Here is a 25,439-nt window from a genome sequence, read left to right as displayed (position 1 = left end):
TTTGGACGTTTGATCCATGTGTGCGCACATTTGCCCACTGCAAGCCATTTGTGCAAGTGGATGAAACCTGGTTATATGGAAAACATACACAGATCTTACTTCTTGCAGTTGCTCAAGACGGCAACAGGAACGTGCTCCCGATAGCATTTGCCATCACAGATAAGGAGAACATAGAATCATGGGAATTCTTTCTTACCAACCTGTGGAGGTATGTTATTAGCAGCGATAATATTTACATTATCTCTAATAAAGGGAAAGGATTAATTGTCGCTATTAGGCGTTTCGGTGTACCATGAAGATCCGTTTACTGCATCCAACACATCGTGACTAACTTCCATCGAGATTGTAAGAATGCAGACTGGAAGAGGCAAGTTGTGAAAATAGGTAAATGATTACCTTATCATTTCAATATAAGTTTTAATGTTTTAGGGCAATACTATAACTTATCTTTTCTTAATACATATACAGTGTACGAGTTAGAGCTACACATTTTTCACTAAAGAATTACTTGACTTGAGAGTGACATGGAGGGTCAAACGAACACATCTTTCTGACAGTGGTTGGGTACTATAGAGCTGTGGCAATGGGCTCAAAATTTTGACGAAAACTTTCGTTATTGTCAAATGACCACATACTTAGTGGAGGGGATCAACACTGTGTTGTTGAAAACACGACATCTTCCGATTTCATCTGTCTTCTCGGCTACATTCTACAGGTTGGCTACTTTGATGCCAAGAATGGGTTAGCAACAAGTCAATAGATGGAGACGGGACACCTCTTTGTGGAAGATGTCAGGGATGCAATGGTTGCAAACTGTCGGATGGCGAGGTCAATGAATGTAGAAATATATTCACAACGCCTGGAAACGTTTCAAGTTATGGAAGCCATTGGTTGTCGACCGGTATACCACCTAGGTCCTATGGAGTTGATCTCCGAAATAGATGTGCGATTGTAGCAAATTCCAAACACTTCATTATTCGTGTGCGCATGTCATGGCAGCGTGTGCTAAAGTGAACCTTAATGTTGAAAAATTTATCGATGATGTGTACACACTCGAGCGCACGTTATGTGTCTGGGAAAATGAGTTCATCGTCTTGCCTGACCTGTCTACGTGGGAGGTGCCTCCGACGACTTTCAAGCTTGTCCCAGACAGAGGGCTACCCAGGAATCTGAGAGGTCGTCCGCAATCAACCAGAATCCGTAATGAAATGGACGTTAGGGAGAAATCCGATGGTACGCGTTGTGGATTATGCAGGTTAGCTGGTCATAATCGGAATAAATGCCCGCAGCGTAACTATCATGTTAGACAATCGTCAAGATCAGGTAGGAATTGAACTTATGTTGTAATGTATTTAATTTATATAAAAAAATTACATTGCAAAGATTGTTCCAATTAGATTAATGTTGTAATGTATTTAATTAATGTTCCAATTAGATTAATGTATTTAATTAGATTAATGTTGTAATGTATTTAAAGTTTGTTCCAATTTATATTACAAGACTAAGTTTATTACAAGTTTTAGTGTTTTAATGTTCAAAATGTCCAAATTAATCTAATTTATGTTATGGTCAAATTTTTATTCAACTTTTCAAAGTTTCAATTAATCTAATTGAAGATATACAAAAAAAAGGAACCTTTTTAATATCAAAACCCAAGAAACCTCTAAAATTGATGGTTCAAGGGTGTGGTCCTAGGGGTATATTTCTGCGGAGGTCGACGTTCACGTTGTGGGTGATTACAACGATCAACATCCCCTTCAGTCGTAGGTGAGGGTGTCTGATACATGGAAGAAAAATCATATGACTCGAATAGTATCAATGAACTTGAGCCGGGAGGAGTGTCATGCTGCGATGGATACAACCCAAGAGGAGTGGAGTATTGCGGTGGATACGGGCTGAGGGTAGTGCTATATTGAGGTGGATATGGGCCGGGAGAAGTGTTATACTGTGGTGGATATAACCCAAAGACATCAAATCCGTAATGGTATTCGTCCCCTAATGAACCCGAGAAATAGTCATTGCCTAGCAAATCTGGATGATTTATGTGAATGTGATCACTCAGACTCGGCCTCCCACTGTGGCTTAGGCTCCAGCTCTGGCTCGGGCTCGAGATCTGGTTGTGGATCGGGCTCTATATCGACCACTGGCTCTTATGCCCCAGGTCGCTGCACATGCGGAGGACTATAGTCGACTGCCTACCAAGTCAATATGGCTTTCCCATACTAGAGCACCATTGTATGTACTCTAACGATGGTTGCAAATCGGAAGACATGTCCATCTGAGGTCTTCGACCCATCCGATTATCCTACAACACAACAAATTTCCAGTGCACAACCCCCCAATGCATTCCATGTTTCCCTCTCTTGTTGATGCCGTGAACCTTCCCCACCTGCATTAGTGGATCCGGGATATACTGGATGCAACCAAACTGTCGTAGTACTCAATCCTCGTGGTACTATTCGACTACATTGAAACTGATAATTGTGCGTTAGTACACCACAATTGAGAATGAACGTAGCCAGACGAGGGTATAATAGCCGCAAATTCTGGTCTACGATATGACATCCATATAAATTGCACGATTAATATCATGGTTAAAATTTAACACGGTTCACGTAAGATATACAAAGTAATTACATGCCATGAATATTTGAATAGCTTGCCCCTTTCCCGGCATATTGTTCAATCATCAAACGATATATCGGGATAGTGTAGACCTCCCGATACCCAGATAAATACTCCATCTACGAAAATAATTTTCAAGTAAATATAGTATCGTTAGAATAGTATTATTATAAAGAAATTGTCAATTAATAACAAGTTAAATTTTATTACCTGTTAACTAGTGGAAATACGTATAGTTGGTGACTAACCGATGCCAAGAATGGCATCCGATAAAGAGCCCATGACTGCAACAATAAAAGGCATCCGCCTATGTCTAAGGCATCAGGCTTTGTCGTCCGACAAAGCTCACGATACAACATAGCCAGAATTGCGAAACCCCAACTATATGAGCAAACATTACGCAAATCAGCTAATAGAGGTAAATACTGGAGATGAACCTTGTTGTTTGTTCGCATTGAGCATCAGTACACCCCCTATAATATGCATAATGTACGCTCGAGCTACTCTTCTTCAGTGGCATTAACTGATAAATGCTCAAAATTAGCTTTTAGCCATGTAAATTTCAACTCCAAAAAATTGGACTCATCATCGCCAGGCGAGGCTCCTAGTAGGCTATAACAAAATGCAGCCGGCTCAGCTATCGCACTTACGCCCGTTATGACATTCCCATCGATTGGGAGCCCAAAGTGCAATGCAACATCCTCCAGAGTGACAGTGCACTCCCCACACAGCAAATGAAAAGTGTGGGTATCCGGGCACCAACGCTCGACCAATGCGGATATTAAATCGTACCGCAAATCGAGCGTCCGGGTCAATGCTGCTGACCCGAATCCAACTAGCTCCAAGTAGGGCATCAGTCGTGCATCCGGGAAATATCCTAAACCATTCACCCAGCCCCTTAATACGCGGTACGAGTCTTGACATTGTTAAATTACAGAAAATAGTTATAATAACATAATTTATTTCCTTAATTTACATAGATCTTTTTTTAATGGAACCCGTGATTAACAAATAACAATATATTATCATATTATTAACTGTGTCACATATGTGAGGATCTTTCTTAATTAATGAAGCCATTGCGATGCCTGCAATTTCAAAATAAATTTTGGTTATTAATTTTAATGTTTGATAGATTTTAAATATTTATCAGAATAACAAAATTTTATATATTTCTTCTAATTACAAAAAAAATACCAAACAGTTTTTTTGACAACATATTTTTTGCTATACTACATTAAAAAAATAAATATATTCAACTTAAATAAAAATATTTTTTTATTATTTTAAAATGATGATAACTAAAATATTTTGGTTTAAAATATAATATATTATATATACCCAGCATGTAGTTTAATATATTTTAAATTAATTTTTATTTAATAATACTAATGTGAGTGATGCAATAATAATTAAATAACATGATAAGTTGTTCAATATTATTTTAAAATATATTATAATATGTAATTAAATTCTTTGGGAAATAAAAAAGATGGGAAAATAAGGAGGGGTTATGTTGCAATATTCTTTTTTTTTGTTCGGTGATTTTGGCCATTTGTTGGTAAATTTTTATTTTCTTATTTTATTTTTTAATATATATTATTTTCGTATTTTATTTTTTTATATTATTTTAGTACATAATGTTTCAAATGTATTATTTAAGTGTTTTTTATATTAATTTAATAAATAACCCTGATTTTGACACTTTATTGGTAGTTTTTATTTTCGGATTTTATTTTTTATATTATTTTAGTACATAATGTTTCAAATGTATTATTTTAGTGTTTTTATAATAATTTAGTAAATAACCCTGATTTTGGCCCTTTGTTTGTATTTTTTAAAATTTGCAGATTTTATTTTTTAAAATATATTATTTTCGTATTTTATTTTTATATTATTTTAGTAAAAAAATTACCAGCACCACTTTCCTCAAAAAAGTCTTTTTTCATCTTTTATTTCTTTTCATATTTTATTTTTTCATTAAGATATTTTTTAGTATTTTATTTTTTTATACTATTTTTATAAAAGGTTTAAAACCTCATCACATAAAAATAAAAAAAATTAAAATAATCAGAATATAACATGCCAAATAAATTTTATAAAAAATATATCTAATCAACCTAAAACACACTTAACAAATAAATTACATAAAATAATAATAATAAAACATTCTTTGCACATAACATACATACGTTTTTTTACTTCAATAAAAATTGAACATTAATTAGGAATGAATGAAAATATAAAACAAATACAAACATACCTTAATATTTCTTTTTAACCAAATAACACCTTTCAAAAAAATAAATTTAAAAATTAATATGAATTAAATTAAAATCAATCAACAATAATAATAATAACACCTAAAATAAATAAATTATTTACTTAAATTAACATTAATTACTCAAATTTATAAAAAAAATTTACCTTTTTTTTTCCTTCTTTTTCCTTCCCTCTTCTTCTCCTTCTCTTTCTCTTTTTCTTTTTTCTTCCCTCACCGATACCGCCTCCTTCCTCTCCTTCTTCTTCTTTTCTTCTTTTCTTCTTCTCCTTCTTTTCTTCTTTCTTCTCTTTTTCTCCTTCTTTCTTCTTCCCGAAATGGACTTTGGGGACCATATATTATGGTCCCCCAAAGGAAAAATACAAAACCCCTGCATGAGGGGTCTAATCGGCGGTGGCGCCTCTACCAGAGGCACAATCGATGCCTCCTATGGCGCCCCCTCCACCCTTTTTTTTTCAGATTTTTGTTTTTTTCGTTTTTTACTCTCTTTTTTAACAGAAAAGTCAAAAAAAGTGGTAGAAATGTGGCAGACCAGGGTGGTCACGCCACTGCCATAGGCGGCACCACCCTGGGATGCACCATTTTGATATATAATTTTTAGGTTGTATTATTTAAGTATTATTTAATTTTTTTATCCTATTTTCATAAAAAAAACCCTTCTTTTTACATAATTATATTACAAATAATGTTATGATTGTAATAAATCATTATATTTAATTATTTCCTTTTTTTTTCTACAATTTAACTAAACAAAAATGGTTAAGTTTACTTTTCTTTCTCTTATTAATTTTAACAATTTAAAAAATGTAATCATTTACTTTCCATTTTTTTTGAATTTCAAATTATTCAAATTTCTAATCAATACGAATAAGTAATTTGATTTTTTAAGCTTGAGTCGAGTTAAATTTTACAACTTGAATAATTTGAATAATAAACTGATGTAAATATTTCTTAGGTCCCTGACAGTTTCAAAAATGTGTAAATTGGCCACTCTAAAAAAATTACAAAAATTCAAAATATTATTCAAAATTAAAAATATTTATAATTTTGTTCCAAAATTTTATAATATATATAAATTCAAAAAATTAAAATTATTAAGAAATCTTAAAAATGTATGTTTAAAAGAAGTTAAATTATAATTTTTGAAAAAAAAAAGATACATTTGAGGTGTTAAACAAGTAAATTATCAAGTTGATCATATATTAATTATCTTGTTTTTTTTTCTCTTATTTTATTTTAAAAGAGTTTTCAAATATATATATATAGTATTTGTATTCCTTCACTTGGAATTAAATGGTATTGTTAACAAGATTTCAATGTGACTAGTTTTTTTTTTTAATTTAACTCAAACAAATTTATTCGATTTAACTTGAATTTCATTTTACTAGATTAAGGTCGAAAAAATTCAAATAAATATAGGATAATAAAATAAGACTCGTCAATAACTCAAAACATTTTTACTCGATTTAATTAAATACTTATACTATTAGTATTTTGGTGTGTTAAGCTTTTGCTCTATCTTATTTTGACATAACCAAAAAAAAAGCTGCAAATATTTTATGAACAAGAAAACTAGACCACGTTAGAGTCCTTAGTAAGAGTCATTATTGGGAATATTCACTTTCTCTATATGAGATAACTAATCAAAATCTTCTATTTACAGTTCATTTGATTAAATCACCATTTAAATAATAATATCACAGTGATAAAATAAAAGGCTTTAAAGGAAAAAAAAAGCCCATAAAATATGGGCTCTTTCTAATTTATGGACCTAATAATTTAGCCATTGCAACCCATAGACAATTTTACGAAAAAAAATATATAATAATTTATTTCGCCTTCAAACCATAAAAAAATCATTTTAAATTTAATTGATTGGTTTTAATTAGTTTATTGTTCAGTTGAATAAATTATTAAAAAAATTTAAAATTTTAAAAATATATATTAAAAATAGAGAAAATTTGTTAAATAACTTATTCAACTCGGTTAATAGACTTAACTCTTTATTTCAAACTAGTACTTCAATTAGCTCTCAATCCAATTGACCGATCTAATTTTAAAAATTATGCCATTTATTGAGATTTTGTAATCGAATGTAAAAATTTTACTTATTTAATACTTGTCTTTTTTATCAATGTTATTAAAATTGGGTTGAACTATTAATTTACAAGTTAACCGATTGAACCTTATAAAATAAAAAGCTTTTAAAAAAAATAACCCTTAAAATATAGATTCTTTCTAATTTATGAACATAATATTTTAGCTATTGCAGCTTGTAGTAGGGGTGAGCATTTGATCAAATCGAGTAAAAATTTTTTTAGTTAAGCAAGTTCAGAGTCTTATTTTATCATTTTAACCCAATTTGAATTTTTTTCGAATTGATTCGAGTGAAATGAAATTCGAGTAAAGTCGAATTGAGTGAAATTATTCGAGTTAAATTTAAAAAATTAAATATATCAAATAAAAATATTGTTATACTATAACTAATTCCATGTTAGGGTACATAAATTTGAACCATATATATTTGAAAAAAATTTCAAAGCAAAATAATAAAATAAAATAAAATAAAATATTTGAGTATGATACATTTAAATCATCAATTAGGTTCAAAATTATTATTTTAGAAAATTTTTAAATTTTTATTTATTTTTATAATTTTTTTAAAATTTTATAAATATTTTGAATATTTGAAAATTATTTTAAATTTTTTTTGTAATTTTTGCTGTGAGAGAGACGAACTTGCTTATTTTCAAAGTTGACAGGGATCAAAAGGGTATCAACACCAATTTATTATTTGAATTATTTGAGTTATTCAAATTGTAAAATTTAACTCGACTCAAACTCGAAACTCGAATAACTTGATTCGGTTAACTCAAAATTTATTTTTTTTAAATTTTTTTCGAATCCAATCGAGTTTTAGATTTTTTTAAAAAAAGTTATAAATTTTTTGAATTTTTTAAAATTATTTTTTTGTAATTTTTGTTGTGAGAGAGACGAATTTATTTATTTTCAAAGTTGACAGGAATTAAAAGGGTATTTACACCAATCTGTTATTTGAATTATTCGAGTTATTTGAATTGTGAAATTCAACTCTACTCAAACTCGAAACTCGAATAACTTGATTCGGTTAACTCAAAATTGAATTTCTTTTTTATTTTTTCGAATCGAATCGAGTTTTGCTCAACCGACACTTTTAAAAAATAAGCAAAAGAATTTATCCATTTCCTTTTTTTTCTTTTAATTTTTAAATTTTTTTATCTAAATAAGATGAAAAAAAATTAAAAAATGGGATAGGTTGTAAATTTTTTATGAAAATGATATTTTTTTATAATGAAATTGGGTGTGGTTATTGAGTTAAGCAGCATCACTCTCAAAACCACCCCATCATTTGATAATCATTTCAAATGGAAAACCAATTTTTTAAGTGATGTCACCACTTTATCAAGCAACACAAAAAAATATATAAATATTTTCTTTAAATACAAAACAAATATTGTACGAGTAAAAAATACTACTTGTTTAAAAATTATTTTTTTAAAGTGGTGCTAGTAATTAAAATTTTGGGCGTATCCATGATATTCAGACCAAAACGTTTGAGTGGGCAAGGGTTTTATTCTGGGTTTATTTATGCTTCCAGTTCCTCTACTTTCTTAATTTTTAAAATTTATTGGTAAAATTAAAATTTATTTCTGTTGTTCCCCAAAATGGTCAAGCAGGCCAATGATGTCCCGAACAAGGTGCATAAAGTGTAGGAGGTTGGGCTAAAGTGGGGAGTCGGAGCCTCCATAGCTTCTCAAATCAGGAGCAAGTACATGATAGCCATGGTTAGCCAAGAAAGTAATCTGGTGGCATCATGAATACCCTATTTCAGGGAAGCCTTGAAGCAATAGAACAAGTGGTCGTGTCCCTTGCTCTGTTCTATGCAGCCATATACCATTTGTTTTGATCCTTTGGTAACTCACCTCATTCATGGTCCCTCGCGTTTCTTTCACTCCTCAAGGGATAAGATAGAGCAGCTTGGTGTTCAGCAGAAACCAATCCAATTGATTTGCTCCTATGAATATAATAGATGAGAGAGAAAGTTGGGAGAGTTTGAAGTTTGAATTGAGAAAAAAAATAAATTTTAAAAATTAAGAAAGTAAAGGGATTGAAAGCAGAAATAAACCCAAATAAAAACCCTTTCCCCACTCAAACGTTTTGGTCTGAACATTCATTGATAAGCCCAAAATTTTAATTACACTCACTCCGGCATTACTTTAATTTTTTCTACTTCCTAAATTCACTTGGAATGATTGTCATATGATAAGAGTGGTAGAGAAACCCAATTTTACTTTAAAAATAAATAATTTATATTTATACTTAATTTTTTAATTATTTAAATAAAAAATCCTTTATTTTTGTTTGGGAAGGAGGTTAAAAATAATAACTTTTGGCGACTAAGAGTTGTCTCTAAAAAATATTTTTGGGACAAAAAAATATTTTTAAGATAAAATATTGTTAAATAAAATATTTTTAAGCCTTTCAAAAGTGATTTTGAGACAAAAAAATTAACTAAAATTAGAAGCAAAAAATTTTAATTTCTATACAAAAATATTATTTTACGAAAAAAAAATTTAGAAAAATAATACTAAATTAAGATATAGTAAAATCTAGCAGGAAAGTTATAATGTGATGGTGAAATACAAAGAATCACATCGAAATATATACACCAAAATCATCATTCCTATGTCATGTTGCAATATTCCATGAGTACTTGATTTATTTTTTCCATCCTTTGAAAGAGTAAGGGAAAATACTTAAAATGTAAATTATAATTGGAACATAAAATGTATTTCTATGAATAAATATAAAAATATATTTTAAGATAAATTATTGTATACTTTGGGCATTTTACAAGGAAAATCTCTTTTTTTTCTAAAATTACGGAAATAGGCTGACTTTTTAATTATTTACTGGATTAGGCTATTTTCTTCTAAATCGCGTCCACGTCAGCGCGATTTAATTGTCCACGTCAGCAAAAATCGCGTCCTTGAGGGCGCGCTTTGCTGACGTGGATAAAACGCTTCCCCGGGGGAACATTTTTGCCCCTTTTTTTAATTAGTTGTTTTAGGGTTTATAGTTAGTGGTTTAGGGTTTATGGTTAGTGGTTTATGATTTTAGGGTTAATTCATAAAATTAACTATTAATTTAAATACTAAATGCTAAATTAGAGTTTAAGGTTTATGGTTAGTTAATTAAATTAGGGTTATTCGATTAAATGAGCGTTAATTGATTAATTTAGGGTTAATTGATACATAATGGTTTACATATACTATTTTAATATTAGAAAAATAATTCGATTACTTCAGCGTTTCGATTAATCATTTGATTAAATGAACGTTAATTGATTAATTTAGGGTTAATTTAGGTTAATTGAGTAGACGTTTCTGAACAAATAGTGTCAAAAACGCTTCAAGCAAGATGCACTGTCAGTAAAATTTCAGAAAAAAGCTCCCACGTGGACGCCATTTTGCTATAATAGTTCGTAGAAAAATAATCCTGAGTAGACGTTTCTGAACAAATAGTGTCAAAAACGCTTCAAGCAGTATGCACTGTCAGCAAAATTTAGGAAAAAAGCTCCCACGTGGACGCGCTTTTGCTACAGTAGTTAGTAGAAAAATAATTCTGAGTAGACGTTTCTGAACAAATAGTGTCAAAAACACTTCAAGCAGGATGCACTGTCAGCAAAATTTCGGAAAAAAGCTACCATGTGGACGCACTTTTGCTACAGTAGTTCATAGAAAAATAATTCTGAGTAGACGTTTCTGAACAAATAGTGTCAAAAACGCTTCAAGCAGGATGCACTGTCAGCAAAATTTCAGAAAAAAGATCCCACGTGGACGCGCTTTTGCTACAGTAGTTCGTAGAAAAATAATTTTGAGTAGACGTTTTTGAACAAATAGTGTCAAAAACACTTCAAGCAGGATGCACCGTCAGCAAAATTTCAGAAAAAAGCTCCTACGTGGACGCGCTTTTGCTACAGTAGTTCGTAGTAAAATAATTCTGAGTAGACGTTTCTGAACAAATAGTGTCAAAAACGCTTCAAGCAGGATGCACCGTCAGCAAAATTTCAGAAAAAAGCTCCCACGTGGACGCGCTTTTGCTACAGTAGTTCGTAGAAAAATAATTCTGAGTAGACGTTGCTGAACAAATAGTGTCAAAAACGCTTCAAGCAGGATGCACTGTCAGCAAAATTTCGGAAAAAATCTCCCACATGGACGCGCTTTTGCTACAATAGTTCGTAGAAAAATAATTCTGAGTAGACGTTTCTGAACAAATAGTGTCAAAAACACTTCAAGCTGGATGCACTGTCAACAAAATTTCGAAAAAAAGCTCCCACGTGGACGCGCTTTTGCTACAGTAGTTTGTAGAAAAACTGAGGCTATAAATGAGCCAAATTTTATTCTCAGGTTGCATAACTTACAGCAAAAAAAATTGAGAGACAAAGAAGAATAGAAATCTAAGATGAGTGAACGTATTAGTGCTGTTATTTACTATGATGGTGAGGTCTGTAACACCAAGAACGGTGTTGTTTTTTTATCGGAGAACATAGCGAGACTGGTTTTTAACCAGAACATAGATTTGACAGAACTTCGTAAAAGAATTAGGCGCAAAATCTTTGGAACGACGCCAATGAAAGTTTTGTGTATTAAGTATCAGTTTTGTGCTTCTGTTGATCTGGTGACATACGACTCATTCAACATCAAAGGTGCTCGGAGCTTGGAGGCAATGGTGCAGACTCATCTCGATAGTGGATCACCCTATCTTGAGTTATATGTACAATTTTCATCGCCAAATGATGCATTTAAAACTTCAACATTTACTACTGGTGAAGAGGAATACATGACCCTTGCCTGGCACTCCGTTAGTGGGTGGCAAAAGACGGAAGCGCCCGTATTTGGTAGCAGTATAGAACACCCGACCCCTGCACGACACTCCGTTAGTAGATGGGACATGCACCTCAGTGGGTCGATGTTTGATGCTGGAAATACATATTGGGGAATGACATCAACTTCAAGTGGTTGGCAATCCACATTTGATTGGAGACGTTGTGAAACGTCCACAAAGAGGGATGATGTATTCCCCACAACTTCTACCGGTGAGGGGACCTAGTACGTTGCACATAATGATCGGTCAGATGATGAGTCCGATATGAATCCACCTCGAGAGGCTGGCTCCGATGGTGCAAAAATTGCATTATTTTCTGAACCAGAGACTGTTCCAACCATACATGAAGATGTCGAAGGGGGTTCAGATGATGAAGAAAAAGATGCGCGATTCAAGGCGTACTCGCCTCCAGCCCACATGCATAATGTCGATTTATCTCAAGATGATGCGTTGGAGTTTCCAGATCTACCACATAAAAGGCGTGATCGTACAAGTTCCTCATTGGATTCGGGTGAATTGGAAGCTGGTAAAGAGTTTCTAAATAAAGATAGTTTTCTTGGTACATTAAAACAACATAGCATCATGAACGGGGTTAACTACAATGTGATCAAGTCTAAACCCGATAAGTTTGAGGCCAAGTGTGCAGTGAAAGATGGTACATTTTCATGGAAAATCATGGCTTCATTGAGGAAAAGGACAGACTTGTGGGAGATAAAAAAGTACAAAGGTCCACATACATGTGCTGCCGGTATAGTACCACTAACTGTTTAGGGTTTTTTAATAGTACTATTATTGTGTACTGTTGATATTTTTAACCTACTTCATTGACAGGTGTTTCTGGAGATCATCCCAAGATGAATTCAGAAATGATAGCTACCTTAATACTACCGACAATGAAGGCGGATCCTAGAACTACAGTGCCTGTCATAATTGCCAATATTCGTAGCCAGTTGAGGTACACACCCTCTTACCGCAAGGTTTGGGTAGCTAAGCAGAAGGCGTTAGAAAAGCTATATGGTGGGTGGGACGCTTCATATAACGAACTCAGACAGTGGTGTCAGGTGCTGGAGAGATATGTCCCAGGTTGCATAACGGACCTTCAAACCAAACCTGCGTACTACAACGACCGATTGCTCCGTAGATGCCAAGTATTTAAGCGTCTATTTTGGAGCTTTAAGCAATACCGAGTTGCATTTCCATATTGTAAGCCGTTGGTACAAATTGACGGTACATTTATGTACGGTAGATATACCCATCGGCTATTGCTAGCTGTGGCACAGGATGACAGTGGGAGAATCCTTCCAATTGCGTTTGCAATAACACTAGGGGAGTCAGCTGATGACTGGGATTTCTTTCTTTCTAGGCTAAGAAGGCATGTTTGCCCCTAACTTAATATCTGTGTCATATCAGATAGGGGCACAGGAATACTAGCCGCAATTGCGCGATAGGGAAGCATATGGCATCACACACCATCGGTATTGCCTAAGGCACGTTACGTCCAACTACCACGGGCAATTTCATTCTACAACTGAAAAACGACAAGTAACCAACATGGGTATGTAATATCTATTAATATAATTTCGTTTGTAATACTGAATTTATTTTAACTGGAAATGTGGTATGTAATTTTCGCTATCAACTTATATTGGTAGGGTATGAGATAAGTAAGGATCATTTCCATGAAATGTTGGCGATTTTGCATTCGGATAACGAAGAAGGAGCAAACTACCTGTGTAATATACCTTTCGAACAGTAGAGACAAGCATACGACGGCGACCTATGATATGGTCATATGACCTCAAACCTGGCTGAATGTATAAATTCTGTTCTGAAAGGAACACGCCATTTACCAATAACATCAGTTGTTCGAGAGATATATTTTCATTTAGCGGCACTATTCCCGAAACAGCAAGTTATGCAGGCCAAATCCAATGATGACATGTATGGTGCGCAAAGGTATTGCAAGAAATTAACAAGACGAAGGCGCGGGCGAACACCATGCACACAATGTGTCACGATCGAGATAATCTATGGTTTTGTATGACAGAGTTTCACAGACCGCAGGAAAGTATTATTGGCGGGCAATATCGTGTACACTTGAGAAATAGAACTTGCGATTGTGGGAGGTTTGACGCACTTCGTTATCCATGCAGTCATGTAATTGCAGCTTGTCAAAATCTGCGTATAGATCCTATGAGATACGTCAACGAAATGTACAGAATACAAACCATGTACAACGTGTGGAGACATGTATTCCCACCTGTCCCAGATGAACGTAAGTGGCCGCCTGTATCGCTTGCTCCGTTTAAGCTGTTACCGGATAGAGAATTGCGTCGCAAACCAAAGGGTCGACCTTGCTCGACTAGAATACGTACCGATATGGATATCCAAGAAACAACCAATCAATAGAAATTATGCGGATACTGTAGGAACCCAGGACATACAAGTAGATCATGTCCTAATCGAAATAGTTAATAGTTGTCATAAAAAATTATGTTTTATTATTTATATTTTATTAAATGAAATGTATCAAACTTTTACTTTTATTTTATAAGGTTGCCCCTAAAGTTTTACTTTTATTCAATTTAGTTTTTATTGGAATATATCAAACTTTTATTCTATCAAACGAAACAATACCTTCTATTTTAATAAAAATATAGTAATTTATTTTATTTTACGTAATAACTATGTCGATCAAATACAAGTAAGACATCGAGACATGACTGAGACGTAATTAATTAGCTCAAAGATTACCCTCAATTTTTGTTGGAATACATGTATTGATGGATTATAGTTATTAGTTATATATTTAGAATTTTTTATGAATATTTTATAATATTTATGATTTTTTTAAAATTTTGAAAAAAATTATTTTATTAATTTTATTAATTTTGTATAATTATATATATTTTAATTATCTATAAGAATGACGGAATTCATCAAATTGATAAATATGTAAACCTTCAAGGTTAGCATTTATGAATGATAAAAAAAAATTATCATCCTCCTTTTCTTCACAAATATGATGTTTATCATTCAATCGAGTATTTTTGTTTGATTTTATTGAGATAAAAAAATAGGGTTAATGTAGGGTTGGTGAGAGAGGTCAAATGAGGTAAATATAGAAACAATTTTTAAGACATATATAATCAAATAAAGAAAATATAAATAAAAATAAAAATTAAACAATATAAAAAGTTTGTACAATTGGGTTTTTAAGACATATAATTTACAATTGCCTTATTCAAAAGAAATTTTATTTTATTCAAATTAAACAATATAAAAAGTTTGTACACATATATTAAAAAAATTCAATGTCCGTGGCGGTCAGAATCAGTGCCACACGGGGGTCGTCGACGGGTTCGTGTTGGATTCCTCATTGGTTCGGCTTCCGGCGGCGGTTGTGGTTCATTCGGCAGGGGATCTGGTTGTGAGTGTTGAGAGCTTGACCCACCTTGATAGAATAATGACTGCGGTGGTGTTTGCATCACCCATGGAGGAGGTGTTTGAACCCCGTAAGGTGATGGGGATTGGTAGAAAGAAGAGCCCCCCGATGGCGTCTCCTACGATCCCTCATGCGACGACGACCTATAGATTGGCGGTTGACCCGATGTAATCGGGAACGGAGATGAACCGGACCATGGATTCCAACCTGCCATAGGACTAGGAAAAGGAAACATAAAAGGGTTAGGATACATATAAGGGATAGGATACGTACCTGACATAGGACTAGGAAAAGGCTATGATGTGGGTGTCGTCTGTTGAACTGTTGGGCCTGGTGATTGTGGCGGCGCTGTTGATGGGCTTGCTGATTGTATGGGCGCTATTGATGGGCCAGCTGATTGTGTGGGCGCTGTTGATGGGCCTGCATCGTCGTCCCCTTCTTCTTGGATTTGAAGGGCCCCGTCGTTCCCTTTGAACAAGAATTTATCGTCGCCTTTCCTTTTCCGACAATAAATATGGCTTGCCATAGATCCTAAACCATGGCATGTATTCTGGTACGCGTGCTAACTCTAGAACGATAATCGGTTCCCGAGTAGGTATATAATCATACCGATTTTCCCACATTTCGATATAGCCTGACCAGTATCTTGGCCAATCCATATTCAATAGCCGTAAGTCGACTTTATGCTCTTCATCAAACACTTCGGGTGCCACGGGAATCGGTTGTCGAAATCTAAATTGTCGCAATACTCTGTCTGATTGGTGCATCTCGACCGTAGTATAGTTCACCAATGGGACCTTCACATGCTAAGCGTTCGGATTTTGAACGTATTCATCTGGAATTATTGCCCGAATTGCCGGATCGTCGTATGGTGTCCATTCAAACTATATGAACATGATAAAAATATTACTTATATACATAATACTAAATACTAAATACTAAATATGAAACGACTATTTTATTAATTATATATAATTTATTTAATACTTACTTGTGTATCCGATCGTTGGTCTAATAGAAGCCGTATATCTTCGAGAGAGTTGGGTATTCCGACATAACTCGCCGAACGGTTCTACCTAATTAAATAATTTTTTAGCATACAATATACTAAATCTACGTAATAATTGTAAAATATAATATAAAATTTACCTCGTTATTAGTGGAAATGTATATGAATGGTCAACTCGATGACGTAAAAATGGAAAGTGAAACCGTGCCCATGATTGCAGTAGTGATAGACAACCTCCTATTTTGGCTTTGTTCGGTAGCATCACACCGCACATTTCCTTGTACAACTTTGCCAACACGGCAGCCCCCAACTCAATTCGCTGGCTGCTCTAAAATCTACGAGTTTCAACAGCCATCTCAGATGTACAAGGTTTCGTGACAAGTCCGGCATCAGATAACCTCCAATAATCTCGAGAATGTATGCCCGAGCATATCAAATTCTTTCGAGTTCTGTTGAATCATTATCCGGCTCCGGGAATGTGTCTCGTAACCAGCCCATCTGGATCCGACCTCCGTTAATATAATCCGGTATAGCACCCAAAAGCTCGTAGCATACGGCGCTCCAATCACTAGATGATGCGGATCCGGTGACTGCGTACCCATCCACCGGCAATCCCAATTGCAAATGTACGTCTTGCAGAGTGATAGTACATTCTCCGCATGGAAGATGAAAAGTATGCGTCTCGAGTCTCCACCTCTCTATCAACGCACTGATTAGTTTCGGGTCCAAGTTGCACCCTCGGCCTATCGTGGCCACGTGCCAGAATCCCGCTTCCCGCAAGTAATTCTCGATCAAGGGCGATGGAGGATTAGGCATATTACGAATGTAACATTCTAACACCTGATCTACAGACTATTATAAAAAATTATAAAACAAAAATTAATTAAAATTGCATAAATTAATTAATGCAAATATCATAATTGAAAATTAAATTAAAAAAATTTAAATTTGCATAAATGAAAATTAAATTTGCATAAATAAATTAAAGTATCACTTACCATTTTCATTTGCTCAACGGAGATGTGCTTATTATCAAGACAGATTAGTTTTTTGGCCATTGCTAGCACGATGGTATTTTTTTAATTTAAAAAAATTAAATTCAAAAAAATTTTAAACAGAGAAATTTGGTAAAATTTTGATGGAATTGTAAGAAAGTTGCACTAAAAATTGATAGATTTTTTAAGGGAATATTGAAAGAAAATCGAGATTAAACAAAGAATTGTGTGAAAAATAAAGGAGGGGATTGAAATTTTGAGAGAATTAGAGAATTTGAGAGTGATTTGTGTGAAAAAATGAATTAGGGGGCCATTTTATAGTTTTTTTTTCTGACTGTTGGAAGCCAATTGTCAAATTTTTGACTGTTGAACGGGCAAAAACGCTCCCCCGGGGAAGCGTTTTGTCCACATCAGCAAAGCGCGCCCTCAAGGACGCGATTTCTGCTGACGTGGACAAAACGCTTCCCTGGGAGAGCGTTTTGCTGACGTGAACAACTAAGTCGCGCTGACGTCGATGCGATTTCAAGAAAAACGACCTAATCCGGTAAATAATTAAAAAGGCGGCCTATTTTTGTAATTTTAGAAAAAAAAGGGATTTTCCTTGTAAAATGGCCGTATACTTTGGAAATTTACATATTTAAATTTGATATTTCAAATTAAAGAAATCGGGTTAGATAAGTAATCATTTTTTAAAATTAAATCTACATTTTTCATATTCATTTTTAAGAGTATTTATTATTTATTACTTATATTTTGATTAGTTTTAAATGAATTTAGCTTTGAATAAAAAAATTGTTTTAAATTTAAATTGAAACTAAAAACCCAAGCACTTAAACTTTGTTGTATTTACCACCGCGAAGACGACTTTTTTTTTTTTTCTAAAAAGAAAAAGCAGCTTAAATAAATAAAATAACAAAAAAAAAAACAGAAGTTGACTTGGAAACTTCATCAGTCGTCGTCTGCCGGCTGGCTCGGTCCAAACATAAAATCAGAAGACGACTTGTTCAGCCTCCGAACATACCATCCATTCCTCAGATTACCCAAAGAAAAGAAATGGTGATTATTCTCTTCCACTTCTTCTTGCTATACACTGCTGCAGCAGTTGGTCTTTCTCCGCCCCCAACATATCCAAATGGTTGCCAGCCGACGAGGTGCAAACGCGGCGCCCCCTCCGTGCGGTTCCCCTTCCAATTGAAAGGCCGGCAACATGAAAACTGTGGCTCACCAGGGTTTAACCTGTCCTGCAACAACAAGAACCAGACCGTGCTGGAGCTGCCCAAATCGGTGAAGTTGTTGGTGAAGCGTATAGATTATGTAAAGCAAATGATTCAAGTGTATGCTGAAGATGGTTGCGTCCAAAATCAGCTCCCAAATCTCACAATGTCTTTGTCTCCTTTCAATCTCTTATCGGACAGTTATTATTACAGCGAACTGCGAAACTTTACTTTGTTCGAATGTTCCGATGAGGACCAATCCGACTACAGTAATGATAACAGCATCAGTTGCTTAAGTAGTAAGCCTGGGTTTTACGTTAAATACACGGATTCTGATTATGCAAGAACCGATCTGTTACATTGCCGGAAGACTATAGATCTCAAAGAAGTTCCCCACGCGCTGTTATCATCAGGTTGGACTGGGAGCAACAATTTTTACTTTAATTGGAGCAGACCGTCGTGCGGTTACTGCGAAGCACGCCACCAAGGATGTCGACGCAATGATACCAATCCCTCCGGCTTCGAATGCTTTGTCATCCCTATCAAACATATGGGTATGTTTCTTCTGATTTTCTATGCTATTAATCTTAACGGTAGAAGTAAATTGGGTAGAGGTCTGTATTAAAAATAAGTAATTACGTAAAAATAAATATAAAAAAATGCTAAATTTAAATTTATTTATTTCATTTACTATTCAATAGTTGATATGTTAAAAATGAATTAAAATAGATGGTTTAACACAATAAATTAATAAAAATAAGCTAACTAAATTCTTAATTATTAAAACAAAAAAGACTAGTTCCTTAATTTACCTATTTTAAAATAATATCCACTTATATTCTGGAAGAGACGAATACCTGCTTTTGTTGACTTTTGACTTAGGCTGAGACTGTGATATTGTTAAGTTGCTGTGGGCCGGATCAAATATTTTATTATTAAAATAATATAATATTTTCTATTTTTAAAAAAATAATAGTTAATATTTATCAATTTAATTAAATAATAACGTTATGTTAATTAAATTTTTTAAAAAAAAAAATTCAACTGTACAAATGAATGTTTGATAAATTCAAATATAACGAGTAAAGTAAGATAATGAAAATTATTTGATACCATTTTTGGCTATTTTCAATAAATAAAAAAAGTAAAATACTCATAAATTTTCAAAAGAAAATAATATAATTAATTATTTAGTGAAAAAAAAGATATTTAGCCTTAAATCCAACTTCTAACTTTACTCATCAGCTGCCTTTTACATTAATCTTAATCAGAAGCAAAGCATGGTGCTGATAAAGTTTAAAAATGGTGATGTGTGCAGGTACAAGAACGAAGCTGATGATTTCAGGTACATTTGTGTAATCTAATGAGAAAATTAATGGAAAGTAATGATGATGAAACATATATCTGACAAGGATGGATCCCTGTGGGTGTTATTTGGATGCAGGTATAAGCATCGCTTCCTTTTTTCTTGCACTCGGCCTTTCTGTTGTTCTATATGTGCACCATTTGCATAAAAAAGAGAAGGACGCTCAGCGCAAAATCGAACAGTTTTTGGAAGATTACAAAGCTCTCAAGCCCTCTCGATATTCCTATGCTGATATCAAGAGGATCACCTTTGATTTCAAGGAAAAGCTGGGACAAGGTGGCTATGGAACTGTTTTCAAAGGTACACTTTCCAACGATGTTTCCGTTGCCGTCAAGCTTCTTAACAATTTCAAAGGAAATGGGGAAGAGTTCATCAACGAAGTCAGCTCCATGGGTCGAATCCACCATGTCAATGTCACTCGTCTCGTCGGCTTTTGCGCCGACGGGTATAATCGAGCCTTGGTTTACGAGTACCTACCCAATGAGTCATTAGAGAAGTTCATATTCGGAGACAAAGGTGAGAATCATTTCCTGGGCTGGGAAAAGCTTCACGAAATTGCTCTAGGCATTGCCAAAGGCATTGAGTACTTGCACCAAGGTTGTGAGCAAAGAATCCTCCATTTCGACATCAAACCTCACAATATCTTGTTGGACCAGCACTTCAATCCGAAAATCTCCGATTTCGGGTTAGCCAAGCTATGTTCTAAAGAGCAGAGTGCGGTATCAATGACAGCAGCAAGGGGAACCATGGGCTACATTGCACCTGAAGTGCTGTCTAGGAACTTTGGGAACGTATCCTACAAATCAGATGTTTATAGTTTTGGAATGATGCTGCTGGAAATGGTGGGAGGACGCAAAAATATCGATGTCAAAGTGGAACATATGAGCCAAGTCTACTTCCCAGAATGGGTTTACAATCGTTTGGACAAAGGTGAAGCGTTGGGAATGAGCATTGAGAATGAAGAACATGATAAGATAGCAAAGAAGCTTACAATTGTTGGACTTTGGAGCATCCAATGGTATCCGGTGGATCGTCCATCGATGAAATCGGTGGTTCAAATGTTGGAAGGAGAGGTTGAGCATCTCACGGTACCGCCAAATCCTTTTGCCTCTAAAGATGAAATGAGGGCTAAACTGCCCATTAACAGAGAGCTTCCCACTATTTCTGAATAATTAAGAGTATATATCTAAGCAGTATCCGATCTGCAACGATTGGTATACATCTCATATTAGATTTGCTCCATCCCTGAGCTGAATGCATTAATATATAACAAACTAATCTTTAACGTGGGTATAGTAAATGGTTCCATAATAATCGTAAAAGGGATGGATATAATAATTTTATTCACCACTACAAGTGGAAGATTGAAGATATTATGAGATGGATAATATGATTGATACTGAAATTTAAATAAATAGTTTCATCTTATGTTCCAACTTTCAATTATTGTGTATTTAAGGTATGCTTGTATGATTTGCTTAATTTTACACATATATCTATACAAATGAAATATTTGTTTGTACATATTTTGTAAATTGATAAATTTTATTTGCAACAAATGAATATATCTTCGATTTTGATTTTATTGTGTTGAAACTAGTGTTAAATTATTCTTTTCTATATTATTAAATGAATTTTCTAGTGAAATTATTTATATTAGTATGATTGATTTACATGTATAGTAGACCAGAAGTTTACCAGTCTAGATATATTAATTAATTAGCATGATTGGTTAAACCATCCTGATTAATAATGATGCGACAAAATAAGAAATTATATGGACATCCATTAAAGAATTTAAAGATTCTTCATTTTCAAGCGTTGCTTGTTCTCAAAGAAGATGATTTATTAACAACCTCATTAACAAAAGTTAAGATTGAATCTCTTACATTTCTGAAAGAAATACGGGTCCATTTTTCCAACAAGTGGATATCTTTATATAATTTTGGTAAATGCATCTACAAGTTAATTACATGTGAGTTATCAACTCACAACTTGTAGTTTGTGAGATTACTTGTTTGTTTGAGAACAAAACTTTTAGATTATGTAATTGAGACGATTCTTACTAATACTAGTGAGTTTGTTTCTTAGACTTTTAATGATTATTGAACTGGTGTTTATACTTATAAAATGGTTTAGCAGAATCTATGAAGTAAAATGTAACATCCCCAAAACCTATTGGTTGAAAATAATAAGAGATATATTCTTAGCAAATAAGATATAAAGAAAGTAAATGATAAAGGATGTTAGAGAAAAATGAAATAAGAAATATGTGTGAAATATTAATTTGAGCTAGGGGCTAAATCATAAAAATATGAAAAGTTATGTGGTCTAAGTGTAAATATTTAACATGTGATGGATTAAAGTATAAATATGAAAAAGTTGAAGGATCAATAATGCAAATATCTTAAGGGTGGAAGAGTCTAGAAAATAAGGAAAATGGATGAATAAGGAGTAAATTAAATACATGGAGAAATTTGATAGACTAAATCACCATTTTACCAAATTAAGTGATGATGAGAATGGAATTTTTTTAAGGATTATTAAGGACAGAATGGTCAATTAAAATGAGAAAATTCTAGATTGTGATGATGAAATGGGAGATATTTTAATGATATTTTAAATTAATAATTAGATAAATACTATAATATTAATATTTTGTTATGAAAATGTTAGTATAAAAAAGAGAGGAAAGATGAAGAGAAATCATCATCCTTCCATGTTCCAACGTGAGTGAGAGAGGTAGAGAAGAAAATTTTGTTTTTATTACAATTTGGTCTTTCACCATAAAATCCATTTTTTCTCCCAAATTTCCTGAAAATTTCTATAGTCACCCAAAGGGAGAAGTGAAGTAGAGACATTAGAGAGTAAGAATATCATCTTGGAAGAAAGAAATTGGAAGTGGAACTGGAGAAAGTTGTGGAAAAAGTGAGGAGATTAAAGAGACAATATAAGTACTTCGATAATTTTAATTTATTTAATTTAAATCAAGAATAGAGTATGCTAAATTGGTTTAATTAATTGTGGATGTTCAAATATTATATATGAAATTAAATTAGTACAATGAAGTAGTAGAAAAAGGACTAAATTGTAAATTAGCATAAATAGGTTATGTGAATTTGAATGTTGAAAAGAGAATGTAAATAAAGTGTGATGAAATAGTGATGATATAAAAAGTGAATGAGTGGGAAAATTTCAAGTTACATTGAGTTTTTTATAATAAGGACTAAATTCTAAAGTGAACAAAAGTTTATGTACTCTTAATTTTTTATAATATAAGAGATCGGTTATTGGTTTGATATATACTCTTAATTATTCAGAAATATTTTGAAGCTCTCTGTTTATGGGCAGTTTAGCCCTCATTTCATCTTTAGAGGCAAAAGGATTTGGCGGTACTGTGAGATGCTCAACCTCTCCTTCCAACATTTGAACCACCGATTTCATTGATGGACGATCCACCGGATACCATTGGATGCTCCAAAGTCCAACAATTGTAAGCTTCTTTGCTATCTTATCATGCTCTTCGTTCTCAATGCTCATTCCCAACGCTTCACCTTTGTCCAAACGATTATAAACCCATTCTGGGAAGTAGACTTGGCTCATATGTTCCACTTTGACATCGATATTTTTGCGTCCTCCCACCATTTCCAGCAGCATCATTCCAAAACTATAAACATCTGATTTGTAGGATACGTTCCCAAAGTTCCTAGACAGCACTTCAGGTGCAATGTAGCCCATGGTTCCCCTTGCTGCTGTCATTGATACCGCACTCTGCTCTTTAGAACATAGCTTGGCTAACCCGAAATCAGAGATTTTCGGATTGAAGTGCTGGTCCAACAAGATATTGTGAGGTTTGATGTCGAAATGGAGGATTCTTTGCTCACAACCTTGGTGCAAGTACTCAATGCCTTTGGCAATGCCTAGAGCAATTTCGTGAAGCTTTTCCCAGCCCAGGAAATGATTCTCACCTTTGTCTCCGAATATGAACTTCTCTAATGACTCATTGGGTAAGTACTCGTAAACCAAGGCTCGATTATACCCGTCGGCGCAAAAGCCGACGAGACGAGTGACATTGACATGGTGGATTCGACCCATGGAGCTGACTTCGTTGATGAACTCTTCCCCATTTCCTTTGAAATTGTTAAGAAGCTTGACGGCAACGGAAACATCGTTGGAAAGTGTACCTTTGAAAACAGTTTCATAGCCACCTTGTCCCAGCTTTTCCTTGAAATCAAAGGTGATCCTCTTGATATCAGCATAGGAATATCGAGAGGGCTTGAGAGCTTTGTAATCTTCCAAAAACTGTTCGATTTTGCGCTGAGCGTCTTTCTCTTTTTTATGCAAATGGTGCATATATAGAACAACAGAAAGGCTGAGTGCAAGAAAAAAGGAACCGATACTTATACCTGCATTCAAATAACACCCACAGGGATCCATCCTTGTCAGATATATGTTTCATCATCATTACTTTCCATTAATTTTCTCATTAGATTACCCAAATGTACCTGAAATCATCAGCTTCGTTCTTGCACCTGCACACATCACCATTTTTAAACTTTATCAGCAGCATGCTTTGCTTCTGATTGAAACAACACTTCCTAGGAAAGCTTTAATTTGGTTAAACAAGCTGTTATCATTACTGTAGTCGGATTAGTCCTCATCGGAACATTCGAACAAAGTAAAGTTTCCCAGTTCGCTGTAATAATAACTGTCCGATAAGAGATTGAAAGGAGACAAAGACATTGTGAGATTTGGGAGCTGATTTTGGACGCAACCATCTTCAGCATACACTTGAATCATTTGCTTTACATAATCTATACGCTTCACCAACAACTTCACCGATTTGGGCAGCTCCAGCACCGTCTGGTTCTTGTTGTTGCAGGACAGGTTAAACCCTGGTGAGCCACAGCTTTCATGTTGCCGGCCTTTTAATTGGAAGGGGAACCGCACGGAGGGGGCGCCGCGTTTGCAGCTCATCGGCTGGCAACCATCTAGATAAGTTGAGGGTGGAGCAAGACCAACTGCTGCAGCACTGTATATCAAGAAGAAGTGAAAGATAATAATCACCATTTTAATACTTCTTTTTTGTGTGTAAACTGAGCAATTTTGGAGGTTGAACAATTAGTGGCCTTTTATTTTAATGTCGATCCATCACGGTGGGGACTGGGGAGACGACCGAAGTTTCCAAGTCAACTTTTGTTCCTATTTATTTTATTTTTAAATAATATTTTTAAGATAATATTCTCATCTCAAATGCTCAAATTAGTGAAAGCAATCTAAGATTAAGTATATAAAGTAAGAACATGTGCCATTTTCTCTTTGGTATCTTTTGTTCTATATTTTATTACATATATTTTTTTCTCAAGGAAAAAAAATAAAATAAAAAAATATAATATAATTAAGAAATAGAACAATTTCTCATAAAAAAATACTATCAGACTTATAGTATCGAAAACGATATTTTACAATACATAATTATCATGAATAAGTTTAATTTATTTTTTTTTACAACACGTTTAGATAATACATAATTACCAGACGTTTAAGTTTAGTTTAATCTTTTTCATAAAATTAATT

At 33.8% G+C, this 25,439-nt stretch overlaps 4 protein-coding genes across 4 annotated transcripts; 1 reads left to right on the top strand and 3 right to left on the bottom strand.

The window, feature by feature from the left end:
- Positions 1–2,203: 2,203 nt before the first annotated feature.
- LOC121228920 (protein MAINTENANCE OF MERISTEMS-like) lies at positions 2,204–3,479 on the bottom strand. Its single transcript, XM_041111943.1, has 3 exons — positions 3,130–3,479; positions 2,874–3,006; positions 2,204–2,305 (listed from the first exon to the last, which is right to left on the bottom strand). The coding sequence occupies exons 1-3, from the start codon at positions 3,477–3,479 to the stop codon at positions 2,204–2,206; spliced, it is 585 nt and encodes a 194-aa protein (XP_040967877.1).
- A 14,678-nt stretch (positions 3,480–18,157) lies between these two features.
- LOC107904349 (rust resistance kinase Lr10) lies at positions 18,158–21,384 on the top strand. Its single transcript, XM_016830693.2, has 3 exons — positions 18,158–19,050; positions 19,815–19,841; positions 19,941–21,384. Exons 1-3 carry the CDS (start codon positions 18,336–18,338, stop codon positions 21,032–21,034), a joined length of 1,836 nt encoding a protein of 611 aa, XP_016686182.2. The 5' UTR covers positions 18,158–18,335; the 3' UTR covers positions 21,035–21,384.
- Positions 21,385–23,013: 1,629 nt separating this feature from the next.
- On the bottom strand, positions 23,014–24,509 carry LOC107904352 (rust resistance kinase Lr10). Its single transcript, XM_016830697.2, has 2 exons — positions 24,368–24,509; positions 23,014–24,268 (listed from the first exon to the last, which is right to left on the bottom strand). The coding sequence occupies exons 1-2, from the start codon at positions 24,408–24,410 to the stop codon at positions 23,175–23,177; spliced, it is 1,137 nt and encodes a 378-aa protein (XP_016686186.2). The 5' UTR covers positions 24,411–24,509; the 3' UTR covers positions 23,014–23,174.
- A 3-nt stretch (positions 24,510–24,512) lies between these two features.
- LOC121229089 (putative RING-H2 finger protein ATL21A) lies at positions 24,513–24,932 on the bottom strand. The gene has a single exon (XM_041112320.1). The coding sequence runs from the start codon at positions 24,930–24,932 to the stop codon at positions 24,513–24,515; it is 420 nt and encodes a 139-aa protein (XP_040968254.1).
- Between the last annotated feature and the right edge of the window lie 507 nt (positions 24,933–25,439).

Source organism: Gossypium hirsutum, chromosome A05 (assembly GCF_007990345.1).
Source record: "Gossypium hirsutum isolate 1008001.06 chromosome A05, Gossypium_hirsutum_v2.1, whole genome shotgun sequence".
Classification (NCBI taxonomy): domain Eukaryota; kingdom Viridiplantae; phylum Streptophyta; class Magnoliopsida; order Malvales; family Malvaceae; genus Gossypium; species Gossypium hirsutum.
Note: the sequence above shows the minus strand (reverse complement) of the source record. Positions and strands in the feature narration are given on the sequence as shown.